This window comes from Scardinius erythrophthalmus, assembly GCF_964197995.2.
Source record: "Scardinius erythrophthalmus genome assembly, chromosome: 18".
NCBI lineage: Eukaryota > Metazoa > Chordata > Actinopteri > Cypriniformes > Leuciscidae > Scardinius > Scardinius erythrophthalmus.
The window spans coordinates 38,306,548-38,324,804 of NC_138238.1; the positions used below are offsets into that span (position 1 = coordinate 38,306,548).

General features: G+C 34.6%; 1 protein-coding gene across 4 annotated transcripts in view; it reads right to left on the reverse strand.

The window, feature by feature from the left end:
• pemt (phosphatidylethanolamine N-methyltransferase) overlaps window positions 1-18,257 on the reverse strand; it is a 77,316-nt gene that overhangs the window by 9,631 nt on the left and 49,428 nt on the right. For all 4 annotated transcript variants that reach the window (XM_081392056.1, XM_081392055.1, XM_081392054.1 and 1 more), the window contains exon 6: window positions 17,958-18,069. In XM_081392056.1, coding sequence (XP_081248182.1) covers window positions 17,958-18,069 — 112 coding nt within the window. The remainder of the gene's footprint in view (window positions 1-17,957; window positions 18,070-18,257) is intronic.

Here is an 18,257-nt window from a genome sequence, read left to right on the forward strand (position 1 = left end):
CACACACAGTGTGACCTGGTCAACGCTCCCTCTTATAATCAGAGCACTCTTCACATTTACAGTCTGATATTCAATCATCTTCTGCACAGTTTATGGCCTTCGAGACAAAGCTCTGGCCATTGAGAGCTGATACAGGAGAGCAGCGTCTAATTCACACTAGTTATTTGCAATGAAAAAAAGTGATTTATTAAAGAGCAGAAAATGATTCAGCAGTGAAAATGTGTATAAAAAAGCATGAAAACTCGGAATCAACATGCACCAATGCTTCATTTCCTAAAAGCCATAATCATTTGTTAACAAACAAGTATTCATTACTACATGAGCTCATTGTTTCTGCATTAATTACATTGTTTAAATGAATGCATTTTTCACTAATTGTGATTTTGTATACATTTCTGAAATGCATAACTCCCTCTGATAACGTATTACTCTAACTGTAATGTGGACTCATGCATTTACTGTAAAACTGCTTTGAAACGACGTGTATTGTGAAAAGCACCATACAAATAAATATGAATTGAAAACATGATTTTAATAATTAACAAGACTCACATGCATACTTGGCAGAATCTGTTTCACTTTAACCACATATTCTTTTAAAGCTTAACCTTACGCTTCCCATAATAGAGAGTTTACTTATTCAAAAGAACGGATATTACATTTGCACATGATTTGACCTTTTCCTTGAACTCATTTCCAGTGCAAGTGCATTTATAACCTTCTGGGAAACATTCATTTAAGCAAATACATCCCTAATAGCATTTGACTTCATGTGCCCTTTTATAAATGACCCGCTACACGCTTCACAAAGCATCTGATTCCAGTCATTAGGCTTAATCACATCCCATTGGCCAATCAGAACGAGAATATCTCATTAAAACAGTGATGTCAAGGTCCTTCACTTCTATGCTCATGCCGTCGGGCCCAGTAGAACGTGATATACATGTGGTTATTAACTAAACGATAGCCTTCGTTGCAATAAATGGTGATGGACAGCTCAGTCTCGACCCAATTTCAGGCTCGTATGGGGAATAAAATATTGGAGGGAAACTGGGTTAATGTGCTTTAAGGAGATTTCTACCACCCTCATGTTGCCGGGTGACTTCTAGACAAGCTTCGTGTGAGAAGCGGATCAGTTACTGTCAATGAGTTGAACTGGATCATCAAGATTCATGAATGAATCATTTGTGAACCGGATCAGGTGATTTTTTTAGCCGACTGCACACTGTCTGTCAGTCTGTTCATCACACACAGTCATCGTCAGACTTCAGAAGATTATACAGAAGAGCATGTGTCATATAGACTGCTTTATTTTGATGTTTTCATGATACTTTTGCATAGGAATGCACCGATATGAAAATTATTAAATACGTTGTAAGTTGTATTTTGGATACCATATATCTGTAATTTGAGTTTTAAAAAATCCTTTAGATATTGTTTGATAAGTGAGATCTGTGATTGTACTCCTTGAAAACCAAAAAAGTAGCGCTTGAAAAGTCCTGGAACTTCTTTTTACAGTGTCTGTACGAACCCTGATATTAAAATTAAAATGAGAACATTATAATTGTGTGTTTGGGTCGTGGATTTTAATGGTGAGACTTTTGTTTTTGTAATCAGGCTCTCAAAAATTATATAAAAATTTGAATTTAGATTTGTCTATCCATTTTTTTTAACCAATTGCACATTGTCTATCAGTCTGTTCATCACACAAAGTCATCGTCAGACTTCAGAAGAATATACAGAAGAGCATGTGTCATATAGACTGCTTTATTTTTATATTTTTATGATACTTTTGCATAGGAATGCACCGATATGAACATTTTGGCTGACACTGATAACCGATAATTCTTTATATTTGAAAGCTGATAACCGATATATTGGCTGATAAATCTAAATTCAAATTTTAATATAATTTTTGAGAGCCTGATTACAAAAACAAAAGTCTCACCATTAAAATCCATGTCCCAAACACACAATTATAATGTTCTCATTAATTTTAATATCAGGGTTCGTACTGATACTGTAAAAAGAAATTCCAGGACTTTCAAGGACTTTTCAAGCGCTACTTTTTTTGGTTTTCAAGGACTATAATTAGAGATTGCACTTATCAAACAATATCTTTAGTGTTTTTTAAGGATTTTTTTAAACTCAAATGACAGATATATGGTATCCAAAATATAACTTACAACGTATATTTAATAATATATATTAAATACAAAGTTTAAAGTGGCTATTATTGTTCATTAAATCATATTTTATATTATAATGTTGGCATACTTCATGTGGAGAAAAGGTCTGATGGGGGTTTATCAGACGGGCTGCAGTGTTCATTTTGCGTGAAAAGGTTGTATTTGTGTTTTTTGTTTTCGAAAATGTTTTATTTATATGTATTGTATTTAAATAACTCAAACACTTTCAATTTCAAAAAGTCAAATTCAAGTACTTTAAGCACCTTAATTGTACGAACCCTGTTTCATGAGGCCGATATGACAGACTTGCGCAGCACGTTTTTCCTTTTTGAAGTGATTCAATCATATTTCAAGCAATTCAAACCCGTCATGTTGAACAGTGGCATCTGAAGAGTCTCAGCTGAAGGACATAATACATTATTTATCAGCTTTAATATATATGACATATTTTCTTATCAAACCGATAACGATAACATTAAAAATGAACATAATATCGATCGATACCGATATGGTGGACGAGATATCATGCATCCCTAACACTGTAAACCTGAATAAGTTGGCAAAACTCAATACAGTTGCCTCAAAATATTTAATAGTATAATAGTTTCAAATATTCAAAGTTTAAGCAAGCAGAACTTGCGGATTTTTATTTTGTACTCGTACATTAACGTGAAATGTTTGAGTACATTAATCCATTAACTTAAAAATATCATGTAACCTCAATGTGAAATTTTTTGTTATTATAAACTTACCTGGTTATAACAAACTAGTTCAATAGATGCTTATTAATCTTGCACAAAAAACAAACAAACATTATATTACACTTAATTTCAGCATTTACTCTCCCTTCCGAGTGCCATGGGCAAAGCATGCTGGGAAATAGAAATCCCAGCCCAGTTTCAGTTGAACTTAAGTTCGTCTAAATTAAAAGAAATATTTCACAAAACAATGAAACAGTTCAGTTTACTTAAAATATATCAGTTCTGTGAACTTGAAAGAAAAAGAAAGTACTAAATCCTCATAAAAGTTAATTTGACTGAACTAATTAGTTTAACTTAAGTTCGTCCTACTCAAACCAAATAATTATTTTGAGTGTTAGGGTTTACAGTGATGAGGGTCAAGCATTAAAAGGTCCTTGTTCACTGTGCACAACATACAACATATGCAATTCAATTACATAAATCTTACATTTATGCAATCTGAGTGATCAAACCAACCTTAAACAACATGAGACTGAGTGACTAATAACAGCTGACAACTTTTCCCTTAGGACTAGAGCTGTGACACTAAAGCTCATGAAATGCTCCTTATCAAGATTCAAACATAATTTTTTATAATTCCTGTGCAAACTGACCCACTTCTTGAGCTCCGGATGCTACAATAACTACCAAATTTGCTTTAAATGGCCTCCTGCTCGCCGTCCTCATATATACGCACTCCGTTATCTAACACTCGGCCCTTCTGCTTCACTCGAGGACAGAAGTAGGTTAATCTGATGACGGATAGCATGTGCGCACCTCCATCGATGCTCCGTTTATGTTGCATATGGAGGCAAACAGACACAATCTGCAGACTTTTCCCATCTGATTTTGGGACATAATCTGTGGATTGGATTTGAATATGTTACACTGAGTCACACTTTTACTGTTAGCTGGTCAAAACAGACTGAACACCATAAGGGGAACTTTTTTTTATTTTTATGAAATTAATATACTATATTTTTTCCTATAATATTGTCACTGTAATATTTAGTATTTTGAAGGGATTTCATCATACTAAACAATATTAATAATTTTCTTTTAAAATAATAAAAATATAAAAACTGACTGAAAATATTTTTAGGAGTATCAAATAAATATACAATATTTTTTTTCAATAATATTTTAACTTTAATATTCTGTATTTTGAGGGGATTTTATAATACTAAATTAGTAAGTATATATATATATATATATATATATAAATTTAGTGTAGTTTATAATACATATATATATATATATATATATATATATATATATATATATATATATATATATATATCATTTATATAAACTGCATAATAATTTATTAATATAATTTAAATACTTTTACAATTTAAGATAAGACCATAACAGTGTGTGTGTGTGTGTGTGTGTGTGTGTGTGTGTGTGTGTGTGTGTGTATGTATGTATATACTCACCTAAAGGATTATTAGGAACACCATACTAATACTGTGTTTGACCCCCTTTCGCCTTCAGAACTGCCTTAATTCTACGTGGCATTGATTCAACAAGGTGCTTAAAGCATTCTTTAGAAATGTTGGCCCATATTGATAGGATAGCATCTTGCAGTTGATGGAGATTTGTGGGATGCACATCCAGGGCACGAAGGTCCCGTTCCACCACATCCCAAAGATGCTCTATTGGGTTGAGATCTGGTGACTGTGGGGGCCATTTTAGTACAGTGAACTCATTGTCATGTTCAAGAAACCAATTTGAAATGATTCGAGCTTTGTGACATGGTGCATTATCCTGCTGAAGTAGCCATCAGAGGATGGGTACATGGTGGTCATAAAGGGATGGACATGGTCAGAAACAATGCTCAGGTAGGCCGTGGCATTTAAACGATGCCCAATTGGCACTAAGGGGCCTAAAGTGTGCCAAGAAAACATCCCCCACACCATTACACCACCACCACCAGCCTGCACAGTGGTAACAAGGCATGATGGATCCATGTTCTCATTCTGTTTACGCCAAATTCTGACTCTACCATCTGAATGTCTCAACAGAAATCGAGACTCATCAGACCAGGCAACATTTTTCCAGTCTTCAACTGTCCAATTTTGGTGAGCTTGTGCAAATTGTAGCCTCTTTTTTCTATTTGTAGTGGAGATGAGTGGTACCCGGTGGAGTCTTCTGCTGTTGTAGCCCATCCGCCTCAAGGTTGTGCGTGTTGTGGCTTCACAAATGCTTTGCTGCATACCTCGGTTGTAACGAGTGGTTATTTCAGTCAAAGTTGCTCTTCTATCATCTTGAATCAGTCGGCCCATTCTCCTCTGACCTCTAGCATCAACAAGGCATTTTCGCCCACAGGACTGCCGCATACTGGATGTTTTTCCCTTTTCACACCATTCTTTGTAAACCCTAGAAATGGTTGTGTGTGAAAATCCCAGTAACTGAGCAGATTGTGAAATACTCAGACCGGCCCGTCTGGCACCAACAACCATGCCTAGGGATGTTGCGGTGACGGATTTTTTCCACCGGTTAATCGACATGTAAAAAAACCGGTAATCCCGGTGTCACCGGGGTTGCGTGTCGGGGATTTCGGGTGGCCGAAAATGCGGACGTGCACACGTCTCAATTTACTTTCACTTTAATTAGCGGCAATTCAGTAGCATTTGTTTGAATTAATCATGGGTTAATTTATTTTATTCTTAATAAAAATACACAAAACAATAAGACACTCGCTTGTATTACACACATCTTTATTGCAAAATGAATAATAACTTAACACACCATGTAAAAACTAAACAAAAGCACTTATGAAACACCTTTAAAGTGCATTTATTAACAAAACGAACCACTGCACACATCGTGCAAGTATCAAACAAGAAATTATATGAAAAAAATCACCATTCGTTAAATAAAGTGCCTGCCTTTTTCAGCAAAAAAAATAAAAAAAAACAGCGCACAACCATCGAATATGAAACGAACGAACATCAAAAACTTCGTTAAATAAGGTAGCCTACCCGAATAATCACTGGACACTTAAGTGCAAAAAAAAAACTAAATATAAAAATTAAACTCACGTTTGCATTTCTCTTTGAAACCAGATCTTCCGCCATCCTTTGCCAGTTAGCTCGCCTCACTCTCCTCAATGATAAATGAAATCGGACACCTGCTGCTTTACTGCGGCGCTCGTTCCGCTTACGCTAAATTACGAAGGCACGTAGTCACTAACTGAATTAAGTGCTTTATTACTATAGGCTAAAACTTCAACACGATGGGGACGGTGCCGGTGGTCAAGTGCTATGACCGGTAGGTGGGTTAAACACCGTGTATCACCGGTAACACCGACTATCGCAACAAGCCTAACCATGCCACGCTCAAAATTGCTTAAATCACCTTTCTTTCCCATTCTGACATTCAGTTTGGAGTTCAGGAGATTGTCTTGACCAGGACCACACCCCTAAATGCATTGAAGCAACTGCCATGTGATTGGTTGATTAGATAATTGCATTAATGAGAAATTGAACAGGTGTTCCTAATAATCCTTTAGGTGAGTGTATATATATATATATATATATATATATATATATATATATATATATATATATATATATATATACATATATATACAGAGACAGAGAGAGAGAGAGAGAGAGAGAGAGAGAGAGAGAGAGAAAATATTTTCACTTTAATATTTTGTATTTACAGGGGATTTCATGTTACAAACCATATTTACTAAATTAATCAACATTTACATTTAAAACAATACAAAATATAAACAAACAAACTGAACAACATAAGTGTAACTTTTTTATATATAAAAAGAATATACTACATTATATTATATTACATTATATTATATTATATTTACAATATACAAAATCTTCAAAATTTTGAGGGGATTTCATGATACTGAACAATATTGATTTCTAAAGTATTCACCATTTACATTTAAAATAATATTAGAGAAAAACATGTTATTCTAATAAAATAAAATAAAAATAATAATAATAAAAACGTAAACTTGACTTAACAGTAGCAGAGGGTTAAATATCCCCGGGTCTGTCGCTAAAGGCATAATTAATCTGAGCAAAATGAGCATGCAAGAGATGAATGTGAGTGTGTGCTGGACGCTGTGATTGACAGCTGTTGAGGATGCTCTGTGGACACAGATCGCATCGCTCACGCTTCACTGAAATCACAAAGCAAAACCATTCTCACTGCGTCACAGCTACTGATACACATCTACTGACAAACAGATGCAATTTCAATTACTTTACTGAAAAAAAGGTCTTGCAACCTCTTGTGCTTTAACAAAGAAATATTCCTCTGAATAGAAGCTTAAATTCACACAGTTACGAGAGGCCAGCTGGCATAACACACTCTCTGCGCTCAAAACGTCAGGCGAATCAGAGGAAACGTGGAGAAAGATGATAAGTTCAAGGTAAAACTTTAAAACAAATTAATATAATGAATGCATGCTAAAACCCTGAAAATTATTACTTCAAAATAGCCAAATAATACTATAAAAATTCACAATAAAAATTATGAAAATTAAGATCTGATGGCCAATCAGAAATATAGATTATTCATCCATTTTCTAAATTCAACCGGCATTGGCAGGTTTGTAAAAAAAAAATGTTTATAACGTTTTGAAGAAAAAAAACCCGAAGTAATATCATTGCATAATATTATTTGATATAATAGTCAAATATTATCTAAAATAATATCAAATAATTTCAAATAATGTATAACATTTAACAGTATGGTCTCATTAGTTAATGCATTACTACATGCAAAATACATTTGTTACAGTATTTATTAATCTTTGTTAACATTAGAGATACAAATGCAACTGTAAAATTCAAGCAAAAATGTTAAATTAATATATTGAAAGCATGCTAAAAAAACTGCAAATGAATAATAATAACAACAGCCAAATATTATCTGAAATAATATTGTGATAATTAAGATTTTGATGGCCAGGAATGAAATATTAATGATCCATACATTTCCTGAATTCAACTAGCAATGTTTAATAACGCAAACAGTGAATAAAGTATTTCCCCCAACAGAATTATTGCAAAGCATTAGGATATAAGAGTGTGTGTGATTGTGCCTCACTAAGCGTGGGCGGTAAGAAACACACTCATCTGACATTTCTTTTCACTAATGCGTGTGAATCCAGACGCACACACACGAGAACACGATCTTCAGATAAGCTGGACATATAGCACAGAAAATAAAACCAGCACAGAGTGTTCACGCTCTATAACACACAGAGAAACTGCTGACGACGACTCACATCGGTTTATCATCAGGACTGATCGTCCACATTAGTGTGACTGCATGCAGGTGATCATGTGATGCGTGTGTTTCGGTCCTTCTCTGGCATGGCTTCACGACATTCACATTTATTCAGACGCCTTCAACATTTCTCACATTATCACAGTTTATTCACTAAAGAGAAATGGTAATAAAATATGACAAGAACTCTTGAGTCTTGAGTAAAAGAAACATAAACAGGCAAAACTGAATGAATACTCGTGTCTCCTGACGAATCATTGAGGTCTTATGAAGTGAAACAATCGGTCTGTGCAAGAAACTGAACAATATTATCAACATTATTACCTGTAATCCACAGCCTTTCTGTTGCATAATTCAGAATTATTAGAGTATTTCTGTCTTAATATCTGCTAACACTTCATTTTGATGTCATTCTGTTGACTATAAGTAACTTTGCAACTACAGTCAAACCAAAGTTTATTCAGACGCCTTCAACATTTCTCACATTATCAGTTTATTCACTGTAGTTTAGAAAATGGTAATAAAATATGAGCAGAACTCAGCTGATATTTGACTGGTTTTGTCCGTCCTTCTGTTAGACTGTCTCACACATGAATTATGTTGAATATCTGTCAGCTGGTAAATTTAACTACAATTTTTTTTTTTATGAAATGAATATACTATATTTTTCCCTATAATATTGTCACTGTAATATTTAGTATTTCATCATACTAAATAATATTTATAATTTTTATTTAAAATAATAAAAATAGAAAGACTGAAAATATTTTTATAAATATATATATATAAAATGAATATACTACATTTGTTTTCAATAATATTTTCACTTTAATAGTCTGTATTTTGAGATTTTATGATACTACATTAGTATATATATATATATATATATATATATATATATATATATATATACTAATGTAGTATATACTGCATAATAATTTACTTATTTACAATTTCCATTTAAGATAACTCCATAAGTATATATATATATATAGAGAGAGAGAGAGAGAGAGAGAGATTTTTTCACTTTAATATTTTGTATTTACAGGGGATTTCATGGTACAAACCATAATTACTTCTAAATTAATCAACATTTACATTTAAAACAATAAAAAAATATAAACAAACATACTGAACAACATAAGTGTAACTTTTTTACATATAAAATTAATACATTATATTATATTATATTATATTATATTATATTATATTATATATACAGATAATAGAGTATAATATATATTAGATAATACCAGTTTAGCTCAACCAATCACCAAGCAAAGCTTCATTGTGTTCAGTCTGTGTGTAAAAAGAGCATTAGCAATTAAAGAAAACACACTTCAGCAGAACATGATCAGCTCAAAGTGTCGGAATAATATTTGGTCCCAAATATGTATAAATTTTACAGTGTATGAAGAGTTTTTGGGTATAATATGTCACAGTTTACTTTATTCTGCTCTCCTCACTTACAGAAATGAACTATAGTGTCAAAATACCTAAAAAATGATATCTGGTGTCAGATTCACTGTAGGCTTTTAGCACAGAGCTAAACTGGGATTTCGGGAAGAGCTGACGGGAAAGCAGGGAGATTTGTGCTCTTCTTCTGTACAGCCATGAAGCTATTCTTAACCACTACGCCGTATGACGTCACGTGTGTGTCCGGACCGGGATGATGAAATAAAGCAGCTGCACTGCGAAAGAAATCTGATTTTAAAATCGACACAAATGTGGTTTATATTGGATTGGTGTAAACGGGATTTATCCACTGAGAGTCAAGAGACTGTGGAGAGATGCTTTTTTTTTTTTTTGGAAGATGTAAATAAAGCATAATACTGAAGGATGTTTCACAAAGAAATACTATTTTTAGTTTTTCTATTTCAGCATTTCGTGTTTAATTCAATGTGTGACTTTTATTGTTTGTGAAATTTACTAGCAATTTCTGGGAGAAAATTCTTTCTAAACCAAATTTATTTCAGTCTGAGCTCTGTGACTCAGTGACTCTTTTATTATATATAATAAATCATTTGTGGCTTTGATTAATTATTCATTCATGTGACGTTTCTGATGTAGTTACACTACAATCTTTAAGTTTGGTTTGGTAAGTTTTTTTTTTAAAGAAATCAACACGTTTTATTAATAAAATTTGCAATAAATGGATGAAAAGAGACAGTAAAGACATTTATTATGTTTTGCTGTCACTTGATCAATTTATTGCAGATTTGATTAATAAAAGTGTCAAATAAATGCTGTTCTTCTGAACTTTCTATTCATCAAAGAATCTTGAAAAATAAAATGGATAATGGATAATAATCAAAAATATTTCTTGATCATCAAATCATCATATTAGAGTGATTTCTGAAGGGTCATGTGACACTGAAGACTGGAGTAATGATGCTGAACATTCAGCTTTGATCACAGGAATAAATTACACTTTAATATATATTCACATAGAAAATAGTTATTGTAAATTGTAATAATATTTCACAATTTTTACTGTATTTTTAAAGGGGTGGTATAATGCCCTTTTCACAAGATATAAAATATGTCCCCAGAGTGTGTGTGAAGTTTTAGCTCAAAATACCCCACAGATAGTTTTATATAGCATGTTAAAGTTGTCACTTTTTGAGGGTGAAGAAAAATACACCGTTTTGTGTCTGTTCCTTTAAATGCAAATGAGCTGCTGCTCCCGGCACAGGGGGCGGGGCTTGTGTCCTTTTTCTGTCTTGATAATCTATAAATCGTGTTCAGGGGGCGGGGTTTATGTAAATTCTAGGGTTGGTGATGTCACTAACCCGGGAGGAATGTGGTGTAGTCTCTACCAGCCGTTTGTTGTAGTCCTTAAAAAGCGATTTCTGTAAAAGCAAATATCTCCCTTTGCTCTGAACTTTGAGCGTTGTAACTTTGCAGATGTTGTTTATGCTCAAACAGCAACATTACACACTAACTAAAGTCAGAAAAGTCAAATCTTAATCAACCACTCCTTTAAGCAAATAAATGCAGACTTTCTGAGCATGAAAGATTTTTTTTTTAAAACATTTAAAAAATCTTACTGACCCCAAACCTAAACAGTAGTGTATATTATTGTTATTGTTTACAATAAATACTATTTATTAATTAAACTAAACACACAATGTTATTCACATAAAAAAAAAAAACAGCTTGTTTGAAAGTGGTTGATTTATGTGGAATGGCTGTCTGCCTTTGTATTGTGGGAAAAGGAACATTAGTGAATCTTCCAGTGAATGAATAAAGATTCAATGGAAAAGAGGAGAAGATAAAGCAGTGAGCAAAGCATGTGTTGGCGAAGCTAATGCGTGGTTCCTGAGAAAGAGAGCTTGGAAACATTAACAGTGAGTGTGCGCATGTGTTGACGTCGATTAATGGAAGAAACCTTATTAGCTTTTTGGTCACTGAAAAGTACTAGTAGAGGAGGCATTTTAACAACGCCTCTACTTGCATTAGTGCAAAACTTTCCTATATACAATTCACTGAAGTTTCAGCTGAAATAAACACTAGTGGCAGTAAAACACCAACGACTTTTATTCCTTTTGACACAGATTATTTATAAAGACACATTTTCATGTGGTTCCTTGCACAATGCTGTTATGAGCTCAAAACAGATTTACAATAGTGCATGGTTAGTTAACTAACACATGTTTTTTGATTGAACTTTAAAAGATCCCTCTGATAATATTTAAAATGCTTTAGAATGACAGAGCTGCTGTAATCAACAATGTACATCTAGGCTCTGAATGAGATCAGTGATTCAGCTCACAACATGATGATTATGTCAAACACCTGATCACAAAAAATAAATCATAAAATCATAAAAATCAACAGCCCAACCAAAGCAAACACTGAACACAATAATGGTGACCTAAATGGGGACTCTTTCCATCAGTGATCACTAATGTAAAAAACCAAGACCACAGCGCGCACATCACCGGCAAAAATATGCTCAGGGTTGGGTGCACGACAAGAGAAATAAAAAATAAAAAAACAGAAAAAGTCGGCACACCAAAGCTCCAAAATATGCAAAAAATGTAATAGTGGACTCACACAAGGGTTACGTTTCAGGTATGCAGGCTCCTCGTCACACAATTAAACGTTTAAAAGCCTTTGTAATCACAGGTGAATAATCAAGGATCACATGACACACGGGAAAAAGAAAAAGACAAAAAAAGAGAAAGAAATGAAAAAGACTAATATATTTCTGTTTGAAACTGCATCTTTTTCTCTCCGTTTTGGCCTTCCGTCCACCCTGAGACGGCGTTTTTATTAATTTAATTAGTATTTAATTAATTTAAATTCCAATAGATGATCATGTGTATACCAGTGTTGTGCCTGTTATGTGCGGTTCACTTTCACACTGTTGCTAAAATATGTTACTCTTCATATCACAGTCCTGCAAAGATGACAGAATTCACTCGCATTCGCTGTCCTGCGGTGAAACATGAGAGCAGTTTTAGACCAAACGTATAATGGTGAGTGAGATCGGCCTGGGCGATTCAGTGAGATATTTTGCTAAATAGCCAGAAGAATTGCGTGATAACTTTATTATTTATTTTTTGTGAGGGTTTGCACATGTGCAGTAAGGTAAATTTAGTGTTTTTCAATGTTTCAGTATGGGTGAGAATCTTTTGGAAAACGCTAGTGTGGACGGAGCGCGTTTTTAAACGAAAACGCCATTTTCAAACGTGTCCGGATTAATGTAGACGTGGACTATGTGTGCCTGGGCTACCTTGCTGAATGGCTTGCCGACACGCGCACTGTGTGTTCTCATTAACAATAGATTTACGTTGCAATCTGATAGAGATAATAACCCCAGCAACCAGCTGTGCAAGTATCATAGTTAAATCATGAACATTGATATAATCCTTATACTCTTATCGACAGGAGAAAAGCTTTTGAGACGATAAAGAAAGATACGAGCGTGCATCTGAAATCAACCGCGCACATTAAGCACAGCTAATGAAAACATTACCCTTGGAAATAATGAATGCATCATTAGAGTTATGCAGAAAACATGGTAACCACACTGAAAGTGCAAATGCTTATTTCACTTTAATCTTAGACGGTATATCCTTACAGCGATTACATAAAAAACACGATAGTGCTGCAGCTTATATGCTTAGTAAATCACTCCACAAAACTGTTAAACATAATTAGAGCTGGGCGAAAATATATATTTTATATGTTGTGATGATACAAGCAATCAATCAGTTGAGATTTGCTATAACGCTTTACATAGGCGGATAAACTTCATATGCTACTAAAAGAGCTGAGCGATAATATATGATATCAACTTTAAATATCAATATCAACTTTATACAGTGATGTGCAATGATATAGTTTACACGTGACCATATTTCATATCATGCATACTGTTAATAAGCATTCAAAACGATTACAGTATTGGTCACTGAGCATGCAAACATTACATGCATTTGCAAATAGACAAATTTACAATCTGACCAATTAACCTTTACATCCCGACTCCACACACACGCTGCCATGCTGGTGATGTGATGATTCATGACATGACGTAGTGTGTATAAACGTCCAGAGAGACGCTGGCACAAGTGTGTGAGGGTCAGAGGGGCAACACGTGTCCAGATCTCTCTCTCTCTCTCCACGCGTGTTTAAGCTGCTCTTTCATCCCTGGGGTGTGTGACGCACAAACACACGGACGGGCCGCGCTGGACTCCATCGATTTCAACCGAGACACAAACACAGACTGAGTGGCCAACAACGTATAACAGTTAAGAGGTTTACAGTTTAGGAGAGCATTTGCTCCATCGCCGGTTGCCTAGCAACCAAACAAGCCTGGTTACTGTTGTCATGGTGACCACACAAGTTTTTTAAAGTCTCCGTAACCAAATAAATAAATGCAGTAAATGTTCAGGCGTCGAGCAGCAGCAGCTTTCTTAGTGCTGTCAAACATCAATCAATCAATCTATCAATCTATCAATCTATCAATCTATCAATCAATCAATCAATCAATCAATCAATCAATCAATCTATCTATCTATCTATCTATCTATCTATCAATCAATCAATCAATCAATCAATCTATCAATCTATCAATCTATCAATCAATCAATCAATCAATCAATCAATCTATCTATCTATCTATCTATCTATCTATCTATCTATCAATCTATCAATCTATCAATCAATCAATCAATCTATCAATCTATCAATCTATCAATCTATCAATCAATCAATCAATCAATCAATCAATCAATCAATCAATCTATCAATCTATCAATCTATCAATCTATCAATCTATCAATCAATCAATCAATCAATCAATCTATCTATCTATCTATCTATCTATCTATCTATCTATCTATCTATCTATCTATCTGTCTGTCTGTCTGTCTGTCTGTCTGTCATCCATCCATCCATCCATCCATCCATCCATCCGTCATTTATCTATCTATCTATCTACCTATCCATCCATCCATCCGTCCGTCATCCATCTATCTGTCTGTCTATCTATCTATGTCTGTCTATCAAGCCATCTATCAAACCATTCAACTTTAAAATATTTTCAACAATTTTTAATCTATAAATGACAGTTATGGATTTAGTTGAATTTTAATTATCTTTACTTCCATTTCCAAACTGAATTTAAACAGCATTCTAAAATTAAATTCTGAACGACCCAGATGCAATACTAGACGTAAACAGAAACAATGCTACAAAAGCACCTGTAATTTTGTTATTTTGGCACAAGATCATGGCTTTTATAATGGCAAAGACACAATAAATGTTTCAGAACTCCGACTGCCGGCGCTGCTGTAAAATGTCCAATAAAAGCTGACATGGTGCTAGCAATGACGTACATCCAAATGCGTAAGTTTTGTATAAAATAAACCTGATTCTTGCATCATTTTAAGTCGTTTTCAAATTGCACACATTGCTTTCTCAGCGGGAGGCTCTTTCAGCTTTATTATTGGCAATAGTGAGTTTTATAAAACCTTCATCACTGCGTTCACAGGCGTCTGTGTTATTCAGGCGAGAGATAGCCAGAAATAGCAGTAGACGCTCCTGAGAAATCCATTAGTGCAAATAACATCTGCTTTGCTCAAACAGTTGTGATGGGATCGTGGAGGGATAGAGATGCTGTTCTGGGGATGTTGGGAGCGGAGTGTGCTTTATTAACAAGCTCAAAGTTTAGAAGTGCAGAAACACACGTGGAGAGCAGCACGGCTCCAATGTCTCGCCATGATCGAATACAAGATGATTAGCAGACTCTTGTTTAGTGTTGAACTCGGACTAAAACGACTGCTGGGACTTCGTGGGGTTTGTGTTGATGTGTACATAACAGTACCGGTCAAAAGTTTGGAGCTAATGTATTTTAAATTTGATTTATTTCAGTGATCAATGCTGAATTTTCAGTATCATTACTCCAGTGTTCAGAGTCACATGATCCTGTTGTTGAAAACAGTTGTGCTGCTTCATATTTTTGTAGAAACCGTAATACATTTTATTCAGGATTTTTTGATAAATAGAAAGAATAGCATTTATTTGAAATATAAATCTTGCAACATTAATTGTAACATAAATAACATACTAGATATCTTTACTGTCACTCTTGAGCGATTTAATGCATCTTTGCAGAATATTTGAAGTCTCCGTGGAACGGAAGTACCTGCAGATTTTTTTATTTACACACACACACACACACACACACACACACACACACACACACACACACACACACACACACACACACACACACACACACACACACACACACACACATATATATATATTTATATATTTATATATAGATATATATATAGATATATAGATAGATAGATATAGTGACGTACATCCGAATTATCGAAAAAAGTGTATTTTTTTAGGGTAGGAATTTTGTTGATTGGATGGTGAGATGTGGGCGTGGCACTTAAAGCATATGCAGATGAGCGTGAGCTTGAGGGGGCGGAGTTTATGAGGACTAAATACTGGAGAAGCCTGTTTTTTCACTAAGATCCAGGTATGACATTTTAATTAAAGTGCCCCTATTAGGCTGTTTTAAAGCTTCCTAATTTTGTTTTGGAGTCTCCTACAACAGGTTTATATGCGTCAAAGGTAAAAAAAAAAATCATAACTTTTCTCATAATATTCACTGCACATAACCTTATTTCTCAAAGAGTCTAAAACGACTCATCTAAAGATTCGGTCTCTCAAAGAGCTGCTCTGCTCTGATTGGTCAGACGGCCCAGTCACAGAGCCATGTCGGAAACGAAACACCCATTACCATAATTGAACTTCGGCTCCAGAGGCTTCCTAAAGCTCAGCGATTGTACACTTTAAAGACGATGACGTTGATTAACACATCAATCCGAGCGCGAGTCCGAAGATAAAATATTGGAAGAAATAGTTATTCGATCCAAACCGATCCAGACTTGATAATTTCTCAGAGGGAAGTTTTTACAAAGTCCATCAACAAACCCATGTGTTTACTGCAGTGCACATTTGGGAACTGTATCATTAACTGTATCAATAACAGGCGCTTACGTTAGCCGAGCACTGATGTAACATTAAAGGAGAACTCCGGTCAATTTTAACATTGAGCTCATTTTTTTGTACATTTGGAGTGCTGTCAATACAGAGAACAACGACAAAAATCGGTGTTGCCTACACCGAGTTATTCTATTTTTAAAATTTGCACCCTGTTGACTTCAATGGGGCAAGTACTAAACCTGCTTTTAGCCTCTTAACATCCTTGATGTGTCATTACATGTGCACAGCTAATGTGAGTGATTCCTTCAGGGTGAACACGGGTGAATCTGACTGCAGTAGATGTGAAATATATGTATAAAAATGATGTTATTTAAGCCAGCGCAAATACCTGTGTTTACATCCTGTTTTCAGTTGAAGTCCAAAGTAATCGATTGCCGAGTTCACGCGCGTGATCATAGGTAACTAAACCTATGCGCGTGAACTCGGCAATCGACTACTTTGGACTTCAACCGAAAACAATGTTAAGAGGCTAAAAGCAGGTTTAGTACTTGCCCCATTGAAGTCAACAGGGTGCAAATTTTAAAAATAGAATAACTCGGTGTAGGCAACACCGATTTTTGTCGTTGTTCTCTGTATTGACAGCACTCCAAATGTACAAAAAAATGAGCTCAATGTTAAAATTGACCGGAGTTCTCCTTTAATCTTACTCCATCCTTTATCTTTACTCAAAGTAGTGAGAACGACAGACAATCTGCATTAATAGACAGTTTTAGGTAATATTGGCCCACAGCTGATTAGCAGAAGTATTTCAGTTAGACAGTAATAACGCGGAACCTACACAATATAAAACACAAAACGACGTATTTTGAACACCTAAAAAATATATACATCAATAATTAATCTTACTTGCAGGTTGTGATTCTGAGGAGCAAGCTGGTTTCTAATAAACTGTGTACTTACCAATCTTTAATGGATAAGCATTTTGTAAATCCCATTTAGACCTCACGAAGATTTGAGAAGCAATCGTCAAAATTTCCATTTCATGCTGACGTAAAGTAATATTTAATATTTCTATGTACATATATGACATCGATCATGTGATCATTCTCAAACCATCCTGGAGAAGACATTCTGAAATTGTGTATCAATTCGAATTTTCACTTAATTTATGCTGATATACGATAATAACATACAATACGATACCAACAGTAAAAAAAAAAAAGCAAATAGAAATATTTTCACTAGGAATGAATATGATTATGAATGGACTCACATTAAGGCCAAGCCCAGGTAGTTAGCGGTGCTGCCCCAGTACATGGGGTTCTCCATCACATTAAAAGGGAAACTGGTCACCTTCTGATCCATGAGGATGCCGAAATAATCTCCTGGTTAAAGATAAAAACAAGCGTGAATAACTCCACATCATTCACATACACACTGAATTGCACGTGCGGTGTCTGAAACTTGAAAACACTGCTTTCACAGGCAGAATACGACAATACATATTCCTTCCAGGTCTTTATTCCTCTCTGTTAGCTCACTTTACACATTTTCTATAGTTGCACAATTAAAT